Source organism: Polyodon spathula, chromosome 9 (genome assembly GCF_017654505.1).
Source record: "Polyodon spathula isolate WHYD16114869_AA chromosome 9, ASM1765450v1, whole genome shotgun sequence".
In the NCBI taxonomy this organism is placed as follows: Eukaryota; Metazoa; Chordata; class Actinopteri; order Acipenseriformes; family Polyodontidae; genus Polyodon; species Polyodon spathula.
In genome coordinates this window covers 18099107-18119940 of record NC_054542.1, presented here as the reverse complement: position 1 = coordinate 18119940, position 20834 = coordinate 18099107, and the positions used below count along the sequence as shown (strand labels likewise).

General features: G+C 35.8%; 1 protein-coding gene across 1 annotated transcript in view; it reads right to left on the bottom strand.

Annotated features, from left to right (window-relative positions):
- Nucleotides 1–17221, bottom strand: part of LOC121320916 (probable ribonuclease ZC3H12C) — a 31306-nt gene extending 14085 nt beyond the window's left edge. The window contains 3 exon segments of the mRNA XM_041259695.1: nucleotides 5005–5216; nucleotides 5219–5830; nucleotides 17138–17221. Of these exon segments, the coding sequence (XP_041115629.1) occupies nucleotides 5005–5216; nucleotides 5219–5830; nucleotides 17138–17161 (848 nt within the window). The 5' untranslated portion in view covers nucleotides 17162–17221.
- Nucleotides 17222–20834: the final 3613 nt, after the last annotated feature.

Below are 20834 nucleotides of genomic sequence, written 5' to 3'. Positions count from 1 at the left end.
TATATATATATATATATATATATATATATATATATATATATTTAAATTTTTTTTTTTTTTTCCAAAACTACAGTCCCTGACCTGGTCTTAGTCTAGGAGGCGTTGTTAATCCCAAGTAGGACACCACGTGTCACAAGGACGGCCGAAGTGGGTGATGACAGACCAGAAACAGGAACTGACTCTGCACACAGCTGTTGAAATGGTGAAGGCGGTGATGCGCAGTTTAATAATAGGCAGAAAATAAAAGGTTTGTAACAAAACAGCACACGGCACATAAGGCCAAAATAAATAGACAAACAAAACGAATAGACACGGACAAAACACAGAGTGGACGAACGCTATACAACAATTGAGATCTATATTTTCATTTATCTCTCGCTCTCTTTCTCTCTCTCTCCCCCTTTCTCCACTCTTGAACACACAACACCGCGTATGTGACAACATGATCCTTTTATGAATCAATCATTCAATTGGAGTCTCAGTACAACTGCATGTGAATTAATCAAGGCAATTCTCCGTGCTCATATATTACTACATTTTACTTGCACGTGAAGTGCTGTGCAATCCTCGTGCCTAAATACACATATACATTTAAAACACTTGTGTTACACAGACCCGTTTATATCCCGTGTACTAATGTCTATACACCAACATTTAAACACACAACACGCAACACATAACAGATAATATACACAGGGGCGGGCACTTTGTCACAATTGGTTATAATCCCTTTCAGGTACTGAAGTTGAAGATGACATCTTGGAGACACAGTGGTGCATGTGCTGTATTTAACTCCCCCTCCTCTTTCGGTAATGTGTCACAGGATTGTTAAATTATTCCAGGATCACACCTACTGCATAGCAATCACCCCCACCACCACCTCCATCCTGAGGTCAATAATTTAAAGTACAAGTTCACTGTTCAACCAAAAGGCTGTTGAGGGACTATGCCTTCCTAGATCCCATTCATTACTTCAAAGAGATCAATCAGATTTCTAAGGTAAAACTGTAAGAAACAAAGTCAAGCAGGCAAACGTTACGACTAGTGTACTCTACCACAAGTGCATGCCATTTCACTTACTTATAGCTTTGGCAGGGTTAACTTTTGTACATGGAAAAGACTCAGAAGGCTTTTTTGGGAAATATACACGAAGCATTAGAAATCTTTAAAGATGTATAGCTAGTTTTGGAAGTGCATTATGAAAGCAAAAAACCTGACTGAATTTGTGAAGCCAAGGGAACAGAACGAGTACCAATGTTCCCCATGTGTCAGTTTCTTTAAAAATTGTGACAAATAAGTTGAATACAGTGCTATTGCACCACTCATACAAATGTACTATACAGTGGAAGCCAAAACCAGCTATAATAATGCCGAAATACTCTCTGAGATAAAACTGAAGTCAATGCGATGTGTAGTTTAGGTAACCTGGCCTGGTTGTGTTTTTTGGTAAGTACACAACCTTCATTTTGCCATCATTCACAAGTTAGTTTGCATAAGGATGTGTGGGCCAGTTATTTAACAGAAGAATTGCCTTACACTGCAAAAACAAATGGGTTTGAGGCACAAATTAATATAAAAACCATGACTTGAATATATGTGGCTCCAGGCATTCTTACTTGCTTTGTAGACGACAGGCAGATTACGCATATTCACATGTTGAAAAAGGTGTGGCTTTTTACTCTTTCTGATGTAAACACCACTGTGTCACGATCTGTGACACGATCCTTCTGTTGCTTATAGCTTTCTTTTTGCTGCTCTTCCCTCGTACACTATGTATTGCAGGGCAGCAACTTCCAATAAACATCACCTTCGTCTATGTTATAGATCTGTTGTTCTTCATATCGACTAGCTTGTATGATCTCTTCAGTTCTTCTGGATAATTAACAGCCGCTTGCTCCTCTGTAGATGGCTGCTGCCCTTCTGGAGTCCCTTCATGGATCCAGCGCCAAAACCAACCCTGGCTAGCCTTAAATTCAAACTCCGGTCCCTTTAGTCATTTGCCAAGTCCTGTGCTTTTGCTTGCAGGATTTGGCCTGAAACAGGTGTCCCCTGTGCGCGTTGTTGTACAAGCCAGGTGTACAGCGCTTCATCAATGTTATCATTCTCTGGCATTCGTGTTTGTTTTCTCAGTGAGCTTTCTTTACTGTCAACTTTATGAATGAGTGCTCTGAGCTTCTCTTCATCTTTTCACCATCCCCACAGTTGACTTGTCAACTTTCAAATCACAAGCAACATCAACTTGCTTAACTCCACTTTTCACTTGCTCAATAGCTTTCAGCTTTTCTTCTACAGCCACGTTCTTTTGTTTTGACATTTTCGTTCTATTGACATTTTTAGTGTTTAACTACAGGACTGTGATAACTTGTGTATGATCGCTTTAACAAAAACTGACTGCTGTCTATAAAATACTGTACACAGGTATGCCACAGAAACACCATACTGTGTTAGAAAGAAACTGACAAAACAAGGTGTCTGAAATCCCTTTTGAAAATTAGAAAACCACAACCTTGTCAACTGTTATTCAGAATTTTGATTTCTGGAACAGTACATACTCTACATACGTATAGAAAAGGTGAATTTGTGTTTAATTATCTGCAATGTGCAAACCTAGACATGCAGGAAGTAAAAAAATCTCCATATCTGATTGTTTTAGGGGATTTTAGCAAAAGGAAATGCTTAAAGAAGCACAGAAAACAATGATAAAAGCGATCAGCTTGATATTTTATGGAGGATTTTACTCACTGCCTTCAAGGAGGAAATGTAGTTATAGCAATGTCTGTTGCCCAATTAGGGCATAGTTTCACAGAGAGTATAAATTGTATTTTTATTAATATCTAACTTAATTGCATTTAGTAAACCACATTAAGGAATGGATCACAGTCCAACACACATGATCTCATTTATACTATGTCACTTTATTTTATTCCAATTTGTGTATTTAACTTGCAGAATAACATTTTAAGGTGTTTGTAATGTAGAGTGTTCTTTAAGAACAAGGCTACATTCCCTTACTGAAGTTGCAATTTCATATTTTTTTCTTGTGAAAAAAATAAATGCAAAAAAATAAAATAAATGTATGTGTTTGGACAGCAAAATAAGGTATAGTCACAACACTATTCTAATTATAGCAACAACACCCCTGGTGAAATAATTACAATAAAAGCTATGGGACATTTAGTGTTTCTGTAATACAATACATTATGAAAAGTATTTTTTCAAATTCAAACCAGATCAAAATGAATTGACAGCCGGAAGATTGTTGCATCTCAGTGTCTGCTTTCACTAGCAAAGGGCAAGTTCACAGGAGTGATACAGGGACTACAGAGATTTGTGACCCGGTTACTAGTCCGGAAAGCTGAACATTCAGGAGATAAACAAACCATATATATCCCTGATAAATTCCTCACTGATAAGTGTGAAAGTAAGCAGATGTATACCAAGGGAAGCAAACCAGGTGAAGGGACTGTAAGCAATACAGTTTAAACAGGATTGCAATTAAATCAGATGGATAAACACTTAAAACTCCCAGATCACTACTTCCAGACTGTAGCTCTTAACTCCAAGCACATAGGTCAGGATAAGAAACAAGAAGCAGCATTCAAGTCAAGAATACATGAGTTGAAGGGAACATGTCAGCGGTCTGCTACACATAAAATCAAATGACATTTGGGTGAAATTAAAACCTTGCCACCTCTTCAGAATCACTTGACGATATATAAAAACTGAATCATACCATTATTTTGGTCTTTAGTTTCTGAGAGTTTTGGTCAACTTCTAATTCACTTTTCATCTTTCTTGTGCTTTAATTTCATGTCACTCAGGAATGTGCTTTACTCTTGGGTCATCCAGAACTTTGGGAGACGTTTACAGTGAGACTAACATGGACACTGTAAAAGATCAATGGCCACAGGGTCATCTCAGGACCTGAAGGAGGAGCAATACTATTGGAGATATCAACCTCTGAACTCATTGCTTACATGTTCCAAATTTAATTGACAAAAATGATATCATTTACAATACAGCTATTGCAAAAAAGTTTAGATATTTTATTTAATATCATGTACTCAAATAAACAAAATAATGGAAAACTGCAAAGCAGTATGTAATTCAATATGTTAACATAACATTACTCGGCAGGTTTCTTTCAACTTTATGAAGCAAAATTACACAAAACTTTTGCCCATAGCTGTACAAAATGCTAGGTTAATAAAAACTACTTTTTTTTTTTTTTTTTTTTTTTACTGCAAAGATTAAAGTATCTTCAACTGACATATAAATATCTATGATTTCTTACCTCGTCTTTCTTTGTGAAGTGTATCTCCTACACTGAGATACACTTCATAAACAAATAGACTGCACACTTCCTTTGACATTGATAGGCATGGGGAGTGATTGTGGTCACTGATAAATAATTTGTTTAACTTGTGTGCTGTAGATGGCTTCAAAGAAAGCTATATAAGACACCATGTCTTGTCAGCGTTAAAAGGAAGGGACTATATGCTCAGTGACAAGTATCACAGCTTGTATTTAAACACCCCCTAGCTCTGAGTCTGGATAACACTCAGTAAGAACTTTCCAGGGTGATGGAGACCTGCAATCTGATATGCTTTTCTTACTATATGGACCCACTCAACATACCCAGTTTCATCAAAATCTGAAGTAATTCAAAACTTTTAGATTCATTGTTTAAAGTTACAGTTCAAGAAAGGCAGACTAGAAGGAAGTGTGGACATTGTTTATTTTCATATTCTGCAAAAAACATTACTAAAATAAAAGTCATAAGTGAACCACTTTAAAACATGTTTCTACATGTTATTATGTTTGTAGTTTTCTAATTCCATTCAGCTGCTGCCTAAACACAGCTAACCCTAAATTATCCATCTAGGATTTACTGAATATTCTATATTTAGTGATTTTTATAGTTCCTAAATTAGTACTAAATTATGTAGATATAAATACAAACCTTTTTTGTTTTGCTAGGATTTGAACACAGTCTCAACTTACCTCATGGCCACATTACTGCCATCGAGGACTATGGGCCTCAGGTTGTCTGTGTCGTCAGACAACTCTTCTTGAGAAGGCGAGTCGGGGTGGTGTGACTCTGTGGAGGAAGAGGATGAGATACAAGCCGAAGTGGAGGAGGATGAGGAACCACAGCCCCCACCACTACCACCCGACAAGGCCTGGTCAGCCTCAGACATGCTCCCCATTTTCACACCAGCTCCCCCAGGATGTCATTGATCAACGCCTCTGGGCCCATCTTGCTCAGAACGAGCTGGACATGCTCCTCAGAATACCCTAGCTTGAGGGCAAATTCCATTTTGGTCTGGTACTCCCTGACTACGTCCAGTGGTTTCTTGTCCTCTTTGGGTGTCTCGTGGCTTTCCTCTGGCTTTAGATCCTGTGCGATCTCAGTCCTAATAACCACAGATGGCTCCATGCATGGTGACCGGCACAGTTGCCGGTGGGTTTTTGTCAAGGGACTAGAGTCCGTTGCTGTGCTGCTGTTGAGGTACTCGGACTCACTGTCAGAACTAGCACTCTCCTCTGAATCCCCAAAGGAGCTGTTGCAGGTGGTGTCCTCCACGGAGCTTGCCGAGCCATCTTCCTTCCTGGAGTTTACTTTGTCCATTATGGGCTTCTCTATCCTAGACCACAGTGAGGTTGCACCGAGCTGTTGGTCTGTGCTCTCCACATGTAGGTAATCCAGGTCATGGATGGCATCTATTCCACCGTCCAGATGATCTTTCAAGCCCATGAAGTTGTCGCATATGCCTGGGTCCGCACTTTTAATATTTCGGTACTCTTGGAAGTAAAGTGTCCTATAATCCTAGAAATGACAAAAGAGATTATATATTCAATCACAAAGGAGAGAAATCCTGTTCTCCGATTGGCTGACAGGGTACACGGAAATGCCAATCATGTATAGTAAACTCAGCATACCTCCCAAGCTACTGTCAGTGGCCTACTAACCCGCTGAGGTAGAACCATATCACACCACAAACCCAACAAACACTTAACGGCTTCAAGTAGTGCGGTTACACTCCATGAAAGGAGCTCTGACTTTACTTTTTGAATATAGTCCATACCTGCAGGCACCTTATTGCTATTATCCCTCAGCTGCTCACTTCATGAAGTGTTCACTCAACTATAACTTAATTTTCTGAACACCAGCCAAAAAAAAAAACATCACCAGTTTTGTTCTTCTGTGGCCCATATCAATCCTTCTTTAACAGTTTGCCAAAACTGAACATTTATTACTTCATGGTTATCAAACATACATTTTCATTTAAAACTCCCTAGTTATAATAGTTTTCTTTACATACATACATATATATATATATATATATATATAATCACTTTAAAATATTTGTTCATGACAAAAGTATCAGCACGCCTGCTTTAGTATTTCGAGTGTCCTCCTTTTGCTTTTATTCTGGCTTTCAGATTCTTAACCAGTATGTTACATCTTACTGGTGAAACCTGGGCCCATTTTGTATTCCATATTTCCTTCAGCTCAGACAGACTGAATACACGATACTTTGCTACAGGTTTTAAGATCAGTCCAAAGTAATCTGGTGATTGTGAAGCCCATTCCAGAACTTTTATCTTACTTTTCTTCAAGAATTCCAGAGTTGACTTAAACATGATTCGCACAGGACTAAAAACCAGGTGTCCTAGCAGAGGACGTCTAGTCATCAATGAAAGTCGATTCAAAATGAAATGCGATGTTGTGGCCAGAGAAGGCGCATTTGTGCGGATTTAAATAACTCATTTTGTTTTACCTTCTTTTCCAATAACCATTTAGTTGTATGAGTGATATGTATTTCCATACATATCATCAAATGCAGCGTTAAAAGCATTCACTCGCCAGTTATGTTTTTGTATTTTCGCCCATCCCCAATTTTGTTTTGCCCAATCGTTGTGTTTTACTTCACTGTAGAATTTCAGGACCGATCGTACCAATTGTAATACTATATTATATGGTTTATTGTGAAGGCTGGTATTGCTTTGAGGCAAATACCCTAGAAATGCTATAGGACTTAGTAACATAACACTGATATGTTCGATTCTCGAGGGAGTAAAAAGACACAGCACATCTGAGTTTTAAATTTTAAAGATGTCTTCTAAAATAATCAGAGGACCTCTGAGAAAATTATCTGTGATAAAAATTAATGGATGGTTCGCACAGGACTAAATTGCACAGGTGTTGGTAAAAATTATGAAACCACTTGTTTATGTGGTGATTTTTAGTACCATGTGAATCAGGCTTTAGCCGTATGCTTTGGATTGTTGTCATGTTGGAAGGTAAAATGTCTGCCAATCAGCCTACGAGCAGATGGTATCATTGTACTTTGTAGAATGTTTTGATACATGGATGCATTCATTCAATCTTCAATCACATAAATGTCTCCAGTCCCTGAACTGCTAAAACACCCCTATATCATGATCAAACCACCACCATGTTTAACTGCTGTTACAAGGTTTTGTACATTGTTTAGAATAATTATATCTTCTGGAGGTTTTCACACTATCATGTAACGTAAAATTTGTGGCATCTAAAATATAGTGTTTTCCTGTTTCCATTTGGGCTTCTGGCGTAAATTTACTTATTTAACAAATATATTTATGCAAAATATACATCAATGTGGCTAATAACTGTTTTTATTACTGTGTTCAAAATGAAACAAATTTTTCCCCATGATGATAAACAAACAAACAAACAAAACAAAGCAGAGTTGAAAGGTCACACTACACAGGCAGGCACCTTTATAGTGTCCAAGAAACAGGTTTCAGAAAGATAGAAAACAGAAAATAAAGACAAGAAACAGAGAAACTTCTTCTTTATCTACAGTTGCAAAAAGACATAAACCAGTCTGAAGTATTAGTTGAGTCTGAAGTATTAGTTGTTTTGGTGAAAATTAGCATTTATTTTCAATAGATTAGAGAGGGACCAGGGGTATAAACGTTATGAAGACACATCGGGGTACCCTGCATTGTGCAAGTAATAAAGTGCAAGTATTACTATCTGATTACTGTTCTATATAACACATTTATATAACACATTTTAAACTAAAATTTTACCTGTACTATAATAGGATTTTCAATCAAATATAAACTAGTAGCTACAGTAACATCACCAGTACATTATGCAAATTAGTAGCATTGAAGGTTCTAACCTTCGTTCAGTAATGTGTTCCAAACCTTCGTTACAGTGCTACACTGTTTGACCTAAGACATTGTGTTTAATTACAGTTTTTCTTCCCTGGGGAGTTCCAAAATAATAAAGTACAAATTTACAATAAGCGACTGCTAAATTTGGCCGGGACCATTTCGAAAAATTTGTAGTATCAGCAAATATGTTTCATCCAAGTTTGTTTTAATAAGAATTGATAGTACGTTTATATAATTAAGTTTATCTTGGATCTCTTCACAAATACATCTTGAGATTAAATTTGGCCTTTGCATCATTTGTCAGAGCAGAATGTAATGATAAGAAGTGTGTGTCATAACAGCTTTCAACCTGCTCACACTACAATTTGGATGTTTTTAATGTTACACACTGCTACAACATTGTAAAGTACATGCCTAATTGTCAGTGTAGAACTACTACAAATGTTGTAAAATAATTGCAATTTGCTATATTGCACTGTGACTGAGCTGGTAGATTGTGGTAGTGTTGGGAAATTTGATTTCCTGTTGCTAAGAGTGTTTTTAGTGCAAAGTAGAAAGCAGTAAAAATATAATACAATTAATGTTCTAAAACAAAAAAAAAATCCCAGATTCATATTCTAAATTCATTTAGGCACAATCTGAATTCAAAATATTTATTCACAGTGGTCTGTAAATCAGATATAAAAGAAATCACAACCAACCTAAATGCCTTTGTTATTCAAATGTGCATCACCAATTGCAGGGGTTATATAACCATCTACAATACTAAATGTGGTTTACCAAATACTAGCTGTCAATAGGCTTTATATCAACAATATACTGTAGCAATAGTAATATGTGTATCTTAATTATTACAAAAATATTTGAAATCCACACATAAAAACATCTTTCGTCTTCTATAAGTTATAGATGAGCCAGGTCAGTTAACTGAAAGATGTACCTTCTGCCGGTTCAGTGAAATCTATATTAATCTTAGCTTTACAAGTATAAATAATTGATACATAATTGCACTCATTCTTGCAGTAAATTTTAAATAAAATAGACAATGCAGTACAAAATTAAAAATGCAGTTAATTCTAGGTAAAATGTACAGCAGATGTATCATGGTTAAGCATCTAAGCATGCCTAAATTGTTTTCCAACTAATATGTTTATGGTTGTCTCATCTAACTAAATTATCCACTACAAGTCACATAATTAAAACAAATGCATTAAACTCACTGAACAACAAAACATGTCCTCTCCTCCTTTTACAACTGGGAATGTCTACATGCCTTGACCTACCAAAGTTGAAAGCACACATATTTCAAGATAAAGCACACACCTTTCAAGATAAAGCACACACCATTTAAGGATGAAAGGATATACCTTGCAATAGGAAAGAACACACCTTCCAATATGAAAAGTACACATCATTCAAGATAAAGTACACACCTTTCAAAATAAAGCACACACCATTTAAGATGAAAGGATATACCTTTCAATAGGAAAGCACACACCTTCCAATATGAAAAGTACACATCATTCAAGATAAAGCACACACATTTCAAGATAAAGCACACACCATTCAAGATAAAGAACACATAATGACCACGGAAAGCATACACCATTCAAGAGGAAAGCACACACCTTTCAAGATAAAGCACTCACCATTTAAGATGAAAGCACACATCTTGAGATAAAGCACACACCTTTCAAGATGAACGCACACACCTTTCAAGATGAAAGCACACACCACTCAATATGAAAGCACACACCTTAAGATAAAGCACACACCTTTCAAGATAAAGCACACACCATTTAAGATGAAAGCACACACCTTTCAAGATGAAAGCACACACCTTTCAAGATGAAAGCACACACCTTTAAAGGATATTTCTTTAAACAGGTTCAGTACTTCACTGCCAGTACATTACAGAATCAGGGTATCAAACAAAGTCAGCATACTATTGCACTGTTATCATTTACATACCACTTACCCTTCTGACCCCTTGCTACTCTACTAAGACAGTAAGACCAACTAAGTCATCATTACTTAATGCATTAAAACCCAGGAACAGTGACAATACTGCTAACTCTTTTGGTGATTGCAGTTCCATCTGTCCAAATTTCAATTCAATCCTGAATACCTATGATGATCCTATTCACTGTAACACATGTTTTAAAAGTCATTGTTTGGATCTCCAAAACAAGTTATTTGGCAAACATCAAATTGTGATGGTTTTAGAATGTACAGGAAGGGGGCACCCCAGTTGACTGAAATAAATGATGGAGAGTTGTATTTTTATCTGAATTTTAAAAGAAAGATTAGGTCTTGGGTCTTTCGTTATCTTAATTATCTTGGGTCATGCAGAACAGCACTTGTCAATGGTCACAGCCCTAAAATGCATCATACAGTATAATGGCAGTAATCTCAGTGGTAAACAGTGGTCTTCTGTTTTTTTTTTACCAGGATTTTTAAGTACATCAATATTTCTGCAATCTAAGGGTGGTTCTGCAAACTTGTAGCATGATCTGTGATCATGTTTTTCACAGGGGACTACAAGTACTGTATATACAGTCAATTCTCGTTAAAACGAATTTGGATCAAACTCATTTCCTGACACAACTCATTTTTTACATGGTCCTAACACATTTAGCAGTCACTTACTGTAAATTCACCAAACACAAACTTCCCATTTTATGCAAATTATTTTGGAACTCCTTCAGGGAAGAAAAATTTGAAGACGACAAATCAAACAGCTGAGTTAAAAGGATATTGCAAAATGCATTAGCTTGCATCTGGATTAGTGCTTCTGTATTTTAGTGCTGTTTTGGGACTACTGATCCTATGATGCATTTTGATTGCCATAGTGCTCATGCATCAATGCCATTTCCATGAAGCAGTGTAAAGAATGTGCATTACACTTGCTTTTGTGGTTTAAAAAGGCTGGTGACCAGAATGCGACATGCAGATTTTTTTATTCAGGGCTAGGGTCTGGAGAGATCTTTGTGAAGCTCTGCAAGGCCAAGGCAACCTCATTTTTGCTGTTCAATCTGTGGCTCAAGATACTGGTTTTGTAATTGTAAACAAAACATTTGGGCAGGTAATTCAGCAAAAAATATCCAATTCATACTGAGTATTTAACCTTCAACAACATAATTACAAAAAATGATGCTTGGGTGTTCTGTTGAAGGTTAAAACACCTCTTTTAGGCTGGGCTAAAAGGTCATCAATGCTTAAAAATACTATCTTAAGACAACTAATTAATACAATTCTTTGTCTTTTGCAGCAATGTATTTAAATCAATAAGCTCTATGAAATAGTGTTAAATTTATTGTAAATACAGTATGTTCACAGCTTTAATTACTTAATTGTAAATGCAATCTATAATTAATTTCTTATTAGGAATTGTATTATCTCCCCTTCCCTTCTAAAAATCTAAATGTGCATTATTGACTGATAGTTTAATAATCAGAGCCTATTATGTATTCAGATTTTTAAACAAAATGTACTTTTAATTGTGATTACGAAATAGTTTTGTTGGCTTCACTTAAAATGGGTATTGTATTAATGCGCAGTGAAAGTGGTTCCCAATCCTGTAACTGCTTTGATTGTAGGATGTTTTATAACTGAGTCGCTAACTTTAAATGGATTTATTGTAGATCATTATTTTAAAAACAAATTAAGCCGTAAATGTTTGAATTGGAATGCTGCTCGAGAGCGATGGTGTGAAACCAGGGTGAGTGCAGAGATCAAAGGTGCCGCTCTGCTCAAGCTAGAGGGGAAGCTGGCAGTTGGGACAGTGACAAAGGGAGCACAGCAGGAGTATCGATCGGTTTATTTTATTTGTGTTCTGTGTCTATTGAGTCAATTTCCTCCGTTATAGTCTCTATATTCAAACAGTTTCTCTCGGCACTGTACTGCATTTTTGTCTATTCCACCACTTCTTAATTTGACCTTTCTAATTGCTGTGTGATGTTGTTTTCATACTTGTATCAATCATTTCATTTACTCATCCTTCCAAGGGACTGTACATTTGTTTGTCATCTGCCATTATGGTTTCCTGAGAGAGTATTGTAGCCCCTGCCTACAATCGGCGCTGTCTGCACGACAACACCTTTAACACCTATAATATTATTATATAGTATGCCCCAATTTATTATAGAAAGTTTACTATACAATTCTAATAGTAATACTATAAAATTATTTACGTAAGGGATCATCAAGCTCTAATACATTCAATACAGAAAAAACCCTGTTAATCATCATGCATGGAATACAAATCTTTTTCCAGATGAACTGAAGTTTCAAAATGATTGGCAGAGAAGGAGCAGTCAGCCTATTTTACAACTTGTGCTGCAGGGATTTGATAAGGTTGTGTTAATAAGAACCATCCTGTTTTCAATTACTTTTACTTGAATTCTTTTTCCTGGAATACATGTACTCTGCCTGTACATTGAGATCAGTTCTGACATGTTACTTACTGCACACACTAACTCCACCAAAAAGCAGTGAACATTTTTACAGCTGAATCAAAACAAAAAGCTGTGGAACTAAATCACTCCTTAAAATGCTGTGTGAAGTTGTGAATGCGAGCAAAACCAGTCAAAAATCAAGGATAAGGTTTACTACATCTAAAGACTTTGATAGAGGAAAATGCTACTAATCTTTAATCATCTTGCACGTGATTCAGATTCAAAAGACATTCACGGAAAGCCTTTTCTCATCAACTGAATTATAACTTCTGTTTGCAACATCATTTATTTAAACCTACTTTTTTTATTTTTAATGTCGCTGCAAGGATTTGAAAGTTTAATGTCCTGACTGAGAGGCAGTAATGTGGATGATGGAGAATTTATTATCTGCTGTGGCCTTCAGGAAGCGCCCACCAACACCTATTAAAGATAAATCAGTTGGAAGCTGGGCTGCCTAGCAACATGCCCCCTGTTGCTAGGTTTCTGCTGCTTTAGCAAGTCATCATGAATCCCTCCATAGTGAAAGAATAATTTGGTATGAACAAAAGCCCACAAAAGAGGCAGGGGCTCAAGTGTGTCTGGTTCACCCTCTCTAAACAATGCAGCTGCCAAACCAATCTGGGCACTCCGACGTTATTGTTCTGTAGACCTTGCAATCTGCTCTAACTGGAGAAACTATTCAATATTTCTGGTGAAAAGTTTGAGCCTCGTCTGAGTTTGAGTCCTGAACCTTCTGGAAGCATAATGCTTCAAGGCCTTCAGTTATGAGTCTTTTATAAAAGAAGGGTTTTACTTTGTAGAAATAAAATACAAATCCCCATCCTCTGCTCATATTCGAGAATCGTCTATCTGCTAAACACATACTCAGGGTTGAAACAACTGTACTGCTAAAACCATTATCACCATCAATAAAAAGCACTGAATATTTCTTCAGTGGATTCTGAGGATTGAAATGCTGTGCATAGTCTGATATACTATAGCCTACTGAGCCAACACAACACAATTTACCCTTAAGTGTCATGTAAGAGTAATGCGATCTTGGGTCATGCACAGTGTGATTACACTTAAAACTCCAACCTGAATTGATTAACATATTCTTCAAGCCACCGTATAACTTGAGCAGAACTCTAAGCCGCATCTGATCCTATATGTGCATGTGTTGCAAATAACTAAGTTACAAAACATGTCGTCTTTTTGGCAAAGTCACAGAAATACAAACTACTAACGTAATTTTTTGGAACAAAAACGGGATATATATTTTTTTCAACACAGGACAACAAAAATAAACTGAATTTTACTAAGAAAATGAAATGTAACACTCGCTGGGACTGCTGAAGCTTTTCAAAGCAGTTAATGACTTGGAAGGCCCCTTTCTTGTGTTATTGTTAATATTAATCGCTGCACCTGCAGAGATAAGTAGCAATGCATTAAGATATCAACACATAATGTGCTCTCTGCTCTTACTGGTATTTTTTGAAGGAAATAATCAGTGAAGGTTCAAATAAAGCCCCGAAACACGGCTATATTAAAATAAAATTGCAAAGCTAAAAACCTATGATATAAAATAGTGCTGTGACTTTCTATTACGTGAACTTTAAGGGAGATTTGTTTTTCTCTTTTTTATACAAGGATGGGCCTAGTTAGGTCTTTCTATACCAAAAAATGACTAGTAAAATAAAATAAGTAAACATTTAAAATGTACTTTTATCTTCAGAGTCATTGGAGCAATTTCCATTTTTAATGAACCTAAACAATTTAAATCTCTGAAATGAGTACTTTTTAGACTGCCTAATTTCACAACAATAAAATATATAGATTAGTAGTATATGGTATTAATACACAATATTAAAAAGAAACAAGATTTTAAGCATTGCCTGTACCTTCAGACTGTCATAAACTATTCATTATTATTGGCCTATGTATTTTTATGGGATTTTGTTTTCATTTGAATCTAAAAATGATTTTCCTATACTGTACCTAAAAAGCTTTTTTTCGTTTTCTGTTAAAATGTTGTATTCTGTGATTCCTCGTCTGGGTGTACTATTTTGTAACCTTTTTCATGATACTATGGGTCACTCTGCTAATTTGCACTTCCCAGATCAACGACCAGAGGTTTGAGCAAACAGGCCCAAAGTAAGAGACACAAAGGAATGTTTATATTTGTTATCACTTTGTTCTTGGTGGTAAGAACTCAGACATTGTACTGTGGAAGTTGAGAAAGGCCTAGGATTACAGAACTAAAGTCCTATCGTTTTTAAACAGTACCAGTCCTTTAGACATGTACACAGTTAAAAAAAAAAAAAAAGAAGTAGTAGCCCATTTTTATTTGAGATAACCTTTTATCCCAGCCTAACATAAGTAATCATGCAAGAACATAAACTTAACCCACAAGCAAACACACACAGTAGTATTACACAAATTAGGGTCATAAAACCAAACTGTTTTAAGAGTCCTCTTTTTGAAACAGTAAAATTCACTCTAATCTTTGAACTAAAAACTTGGTGGCCATAACAGAATCCTGAGTATGGAAATCAAACAAAAACAATAACAAATAACCTTTACATGACACAGTGAAAGTTAGAAAAAATGAAAGCAAACTATTCATATTGTGTTACTTGTTTCTTACAACAACACTCCAAACTTTGATTTATCATACAAACTACAAAGGTCAGAAGCAGGGCCCATGCAATCCTTCATGTACAATTGTTACAAGTTATTAATCTACAATTGTCATTTTCTATATTTCATTTGACACCCTAACAATTACTGAATTAACACCTAACCATTACAGCCTACAAAATACAGGTCTGCAGTATACAGTCAAAACATGACAAAAAAAGGTCAGGGGGAAAAGAACCTCACACCTCTGTAACACCTTTTGCTAACAAAGAAACACGGCTAAATGTGATGGGGGTTTGAAAGGCTAAGAAACAACACTGACAATTAAAATTGTCAAATATTGATTTTTTGTTCACTTTTTTTCATGTTTTTTTTTTTTTTTTTTTTTGATCAAGAATCAAGATCATTTATTCCGGTAGTATGTAAGAGTAAACAAGCCTGTGCATCAACTTTAAGGGGAACACATCATCCACACGTATATCTCTCACACTAAATGTGAATTAACAAACAAACTGTAGTCCGATGTTATCTGAAGTAAACAGTGATTTATTTAATGACTCAAACAAACAAATGAGCTTTTGTACCTTTTTTAAAAAAAGTTACTTATTTAAAATTGTCAAATGTTTGTAATAATAATAATAATAATAATAATAATAATAATAATAATAATAATAATAATAATAATTAAATATGTAAAACAAATCTATTGCTGAAGTCCCTATAGGCCTAATTACTTTTGTGTGGAAGGGGGGGTGCTGTCTGCATAGCTATTTGAAACAAAGGAAGGATGTCCCACTGAACAGATTGGTTAATGCTAAGGGGGCAGCAGATGTCTACTGGAACCACAGGGGACCAGCAACTGGTGGTCTGCCCATCTTCTGAAAACATTCAATAGGCTTATGCATATGCCCACACAATAGGGCATGTGGTACAAAGGAGAGCCTCTTTAACCCTTTATGAACCTCTTTGTACCTCCTCCAAATCATGAGGTCTTTGTTTTTACAACTCCCCAGTTTTCAGGCACTATTGTCAAGATGGCTTGAATCAAGAAAGCAGGGTTTCCTGAAAACAAAAACAGTCTGTACATGGTTCCTCAATTCATCACTGTTTTACACTACAAAATTACACACATCTTAAAAATGTACTACTTTCAACAATATTGCAAATGGAATAGTAGCCATTACAGAATATTATTTATTTTAGCATATATATATATATATATATATATATATATATATATATATATATATATATAATTTTTACACCTCCAAAGTCAACTATCTCTTATGTTTAAATTGCAAGGTTTTAAGAGTAATCTACAATATGCTTCCAAAATGATTAGTTTAGCTTTTCTTTGGTTCAACATCATTCCATAAATCCTATAAAATATAAGTAAAAAATATTCCACATTTACTTTATTTTTTTATTAAAAACACAAAAGACTTAAGCTAAAAAAAAGCTGAAACAGGACAACAATAAAACTCTTTATATCTCTGTCCTATACGCTGCTGTTGATAATGTTGTGGATATTCCAGATTTCTGTATGAAAAGATTGACTTAATGTCATCCAAAGTTGTTTGAGAAACAAAGCCATTCAAATTCACAAACATAACAATGTGCATAAATGCGTGCAAAAGCATATATTAAGTGCATGAGCTCCATAAAATAAAAAATAAAAAATGTAGCTATTTTAAATAAACTTACCACCAATCCTTGAACTATAGTAAATCCTAGAAGGCAGCTTTTGAAGAACAAATTTTGCTGTCTATGCAGAAAAGAATTTGCTGATAGTTCCCTGGTTTAACTCTGAACTCAGGAGCAGGTACTGTGGTCTGGACTGTTGCAAATCCTCTCTTTACTCCCAAAACCAAAACGAAACTACTTACATTAACTGGAAAGCACACCGACATTGGCTCCTTTGTAGTGGTTCCAACAGCAACAGCAACACCTAAATACTATCTGTGCTACAAGCTTCCAGGCAGGCAAGTGGAACAATGAATAGTTGAACAGATGGAGCACAGTGTCTCTGCTTCCCCATTAGTGAGTGGCCCCTGCCATCCAATCAGAGCTACCTCACAATGAGTTGCATGGGCAGATGCAAGCCAACTCCTCCGCCCCACATCAGGCCTGTAGGTTTCTAAGATAAGCAAGCCGCTGTCACTCGGAAGGTCTGCCCCGGGCAGAATGTGAATTAACAAGGGGTGTGCTGCAACAATGGGTCAAACAAAAGGAGCTAGCAGGCAGCTGCTGCATGAGGGCTCAAGTCATTAGGGAGCAGGCCGCCAGTAAGAAACACCTGGCTTGTTGCGGACTTTAGCCTACCCTCTTTGTTTTGGATTATGGAAACAATGAAGGGAATTATATTTTAAGTATTGCATTTCTCAAAAACTGTAAACATTTTCTAAATGTAAAACAACTAAAACATTAAAAGACTGAGGACTTGTCAACAAGTTATTTTAATCATGCACATTTTATAGTGTGGTTTATTAGTGTATTTTTTGTTATAAAAAATAAAAATAAAAAAACTAAAAAATACCAATAATTAATATTAATATTATTTTAATTATTGGTATCAAGGGCGGACCTTTAAGAAATGATCTGTAATGCTAGGAAATTAATATAATACCCAGATACTGTTTTCCTTTTCTGTGAAATTTATTTTAACATAAAGCACACAATTAAATATTTATCAAATTAAAATGGGAAGTTAGTTGTATTCCCTTTGCAAGATTTTCAAAAATTGAGTAAAAAAAAATACACTTTGCATGTAGTAGATATCTATCAGATACCAACAGGATTTATAAGTTCAATGACAGCAAAAAAGAAAAGTAGTCTTTTTTCCTGTATCTTTGTCCATTCTTTCTAGAGAAATGTTATTGCTCAAATAAAATTAATGTAATTTTGTCTCCAATGGTACAAACCACACTTATTTATTAATGTACACTTTCTACTAATGTAAAATATTTTAGTAAAGAATAGTAGTCTTGGTTTGGTGATCTGGTTATATATATATATATATATATGCAACATATGTAGTATGAAACACCTAAATAATCTTTTGTTTATAATAAATACATTAATAAACAAATGAAAAGAGACTTAAAATAGACCAATTTTTTCAGGTGTAAAAACTATATAAATTCCATAAACAACTGATCAGACTGGACATCTACCCCCTGATACAAGCACCTAGTCCACACTGTCCAATTCGTCGCAGACCTGCAATGTTTACTTTCATGAACTAGGAATCTAAACCACACTTGTGAATCCATGGGCTTTGAAAGATCAGCCAGCCCTCAAAAATCTGGCTTCTGGAAGCCATCTGCTGTGCTCCAACTGTAAACAGGTGTTTTTCTTCGGGGGGGGGGGGGGGGGGGGGGGGGGGTTGGAGTGTAAAAAACTAAAAAAAACGCTAAATTATTTCACGTTTTTTTGAAACACTGTATGCCCTTCTGAATTAAACACGAAACACGAAGTTTATTTGCCTTTTTTGAAAATACTGCAGGAAAACACAAACAATTCAATAAACTCTTTTTAATCATCTACCCTTTAATGTGTACATCTAAGCATTTTTTTTTTTTTTTTACTTAATGTACTAATAGTGTTATTTTTCATACACCAAGATCAACATATTGCAAAATTAACGACATATACTATGAAAATATACAAAATACAAATGGCAAAATCGTAGATGAAGAAAAAAAATAGCAAATACATTAAATGATTACTTTTCACAAGTTTTTACAAAGGAAGATACTGACAACATGCCCCACATGTCATCCAGTTCCTGTCCAGTTTTAAATAACTTTAGCATAACTGAGGCAGAAGTGTTAAAGGGACTAGGCGCTCTTAAAATAAACAAATCCCCTGGGCCGGATGAGATCCTCCCAGTAGTACTCAAAGAAATGAAAGAAGTTATTTACAAACCGCTAACCAAGATCATGCAGCAGTCTCTTGACACAGGGGTGGTACCGACAGACTGGAAAATTGCAAACGTAATACCGATCCACAAAAAGGGAAACAAAACTGAACCAGGTAACTACAGACCAGTAAGCCTGACTTCTATTATATGCAAACTTATGGAAACTATAATAAGATCCAAAATTGAAAAGTACCTATATGGTAACAGGGTCCTGGGAGACAGTCAACATGGTTTTAAGAAAGGGAGATCGTGTCTAACTAACTTGCTTGATTTTTTTGAGGATGCAACATCGATAATGGATAATTGCAAAGCATATGACATGGTTTATTTAGATTTCCAGAAAGCTTTTGACAAAGTCCCGCACAAAAGATTAATTCTCAAACTGAACGCATTTGGGATTCAAGGAAACGCATGTACATGGATTAGGGAGTGGTTAACATATAGAAAACAGAAAGTACTGATTAGAGGAAAAACCTCAGAATGGAGTGTGGTAACCAACGGTGTACCACAGGGATCAATATTAGGTCCTCTGCTATTCCTAATCTACATTAATGATTTAGATTCTGGTATAGTAAGCAAACTTGTTAAATTTGCAGACGACACAAAAGTAGAAGGAGTGGCAAACACTGTTGCAGCAGCAAAGGTCATTCAAAATGATCTAGACAAGATTCAGAACTGGGCAGACACATGGCAAATGACATTTAATAGAGAAAAGTGTAAGGTACTGCACGCAGGAAATAAAAATGTACATTATAAATATCATATGGGAGATACTGAAATTGGAGAAGGAATCTATGAAAAAGACCTAGGAGTTTTTGTCGACTCAGAAATGTCTTCATCTAGACAATGTGGGGAAGCTATAAAAAAAGGCTAACAAGATGCTCGGATACATTATGAAAAGTGTTGAATTTAAATCAAGGGAAGTAATGTTAAAACTGTACAATGCACTAGTAAGACCTCATCTTGAATATTGTGTGCAGTTCTGGTCACCTCGCTATAAAAAAGATATTGCTGCTCTAGAAAGAGTGCAAAGAAGAGCGACCAGAATTATTCCGGGCTTAAAAGGCATGTCATATGCAGACAGGCTAAAAGAATTGAATCTGTTCAGTCTTGATCAAAGAAGACTACGTGGCAACCTAATTCAAGCATTCAAAATTCTAAAAGGTATTGACAGTGTCGACCCAAGGGACTTTTTCAGCCTGAAAAAAGAAACAAGGACCAGGGGTCACAAATGGAGCTTAGACAAAGGGGCATTCAGGACAGAAAATAGGAGGCACTTTTTTACACAGAGAATTGTGAGGGTCTGGAATCAACTCCCCAGCAATGTTGTTGAAGCTGACACCCTGGGATCCTTCAAGAAGCTGCTTGATGAGATTTTGGTATCAATAAGCTACTAACAACCAAACAAGCAAGATGGGCCGAATGGCCTCCTCTCGTTTGTAAACTTTCTTATGTTCTTATGTTCTTAAAGCAGCAAACTTCAAAACCTTGGAAATTAGGATTAGGGGTTTCACAACAGGATTTTCTATGTACACTATTTTATAGCAGAATTACAAATTAGCTTTGCTCTTCAAAAAAAAAAAGAATGTGTAATAATCTGTTAAACATTTTCAATTAAAAGTACACTTAGTAATATTTATATTCATTACAAAAAAACTTTG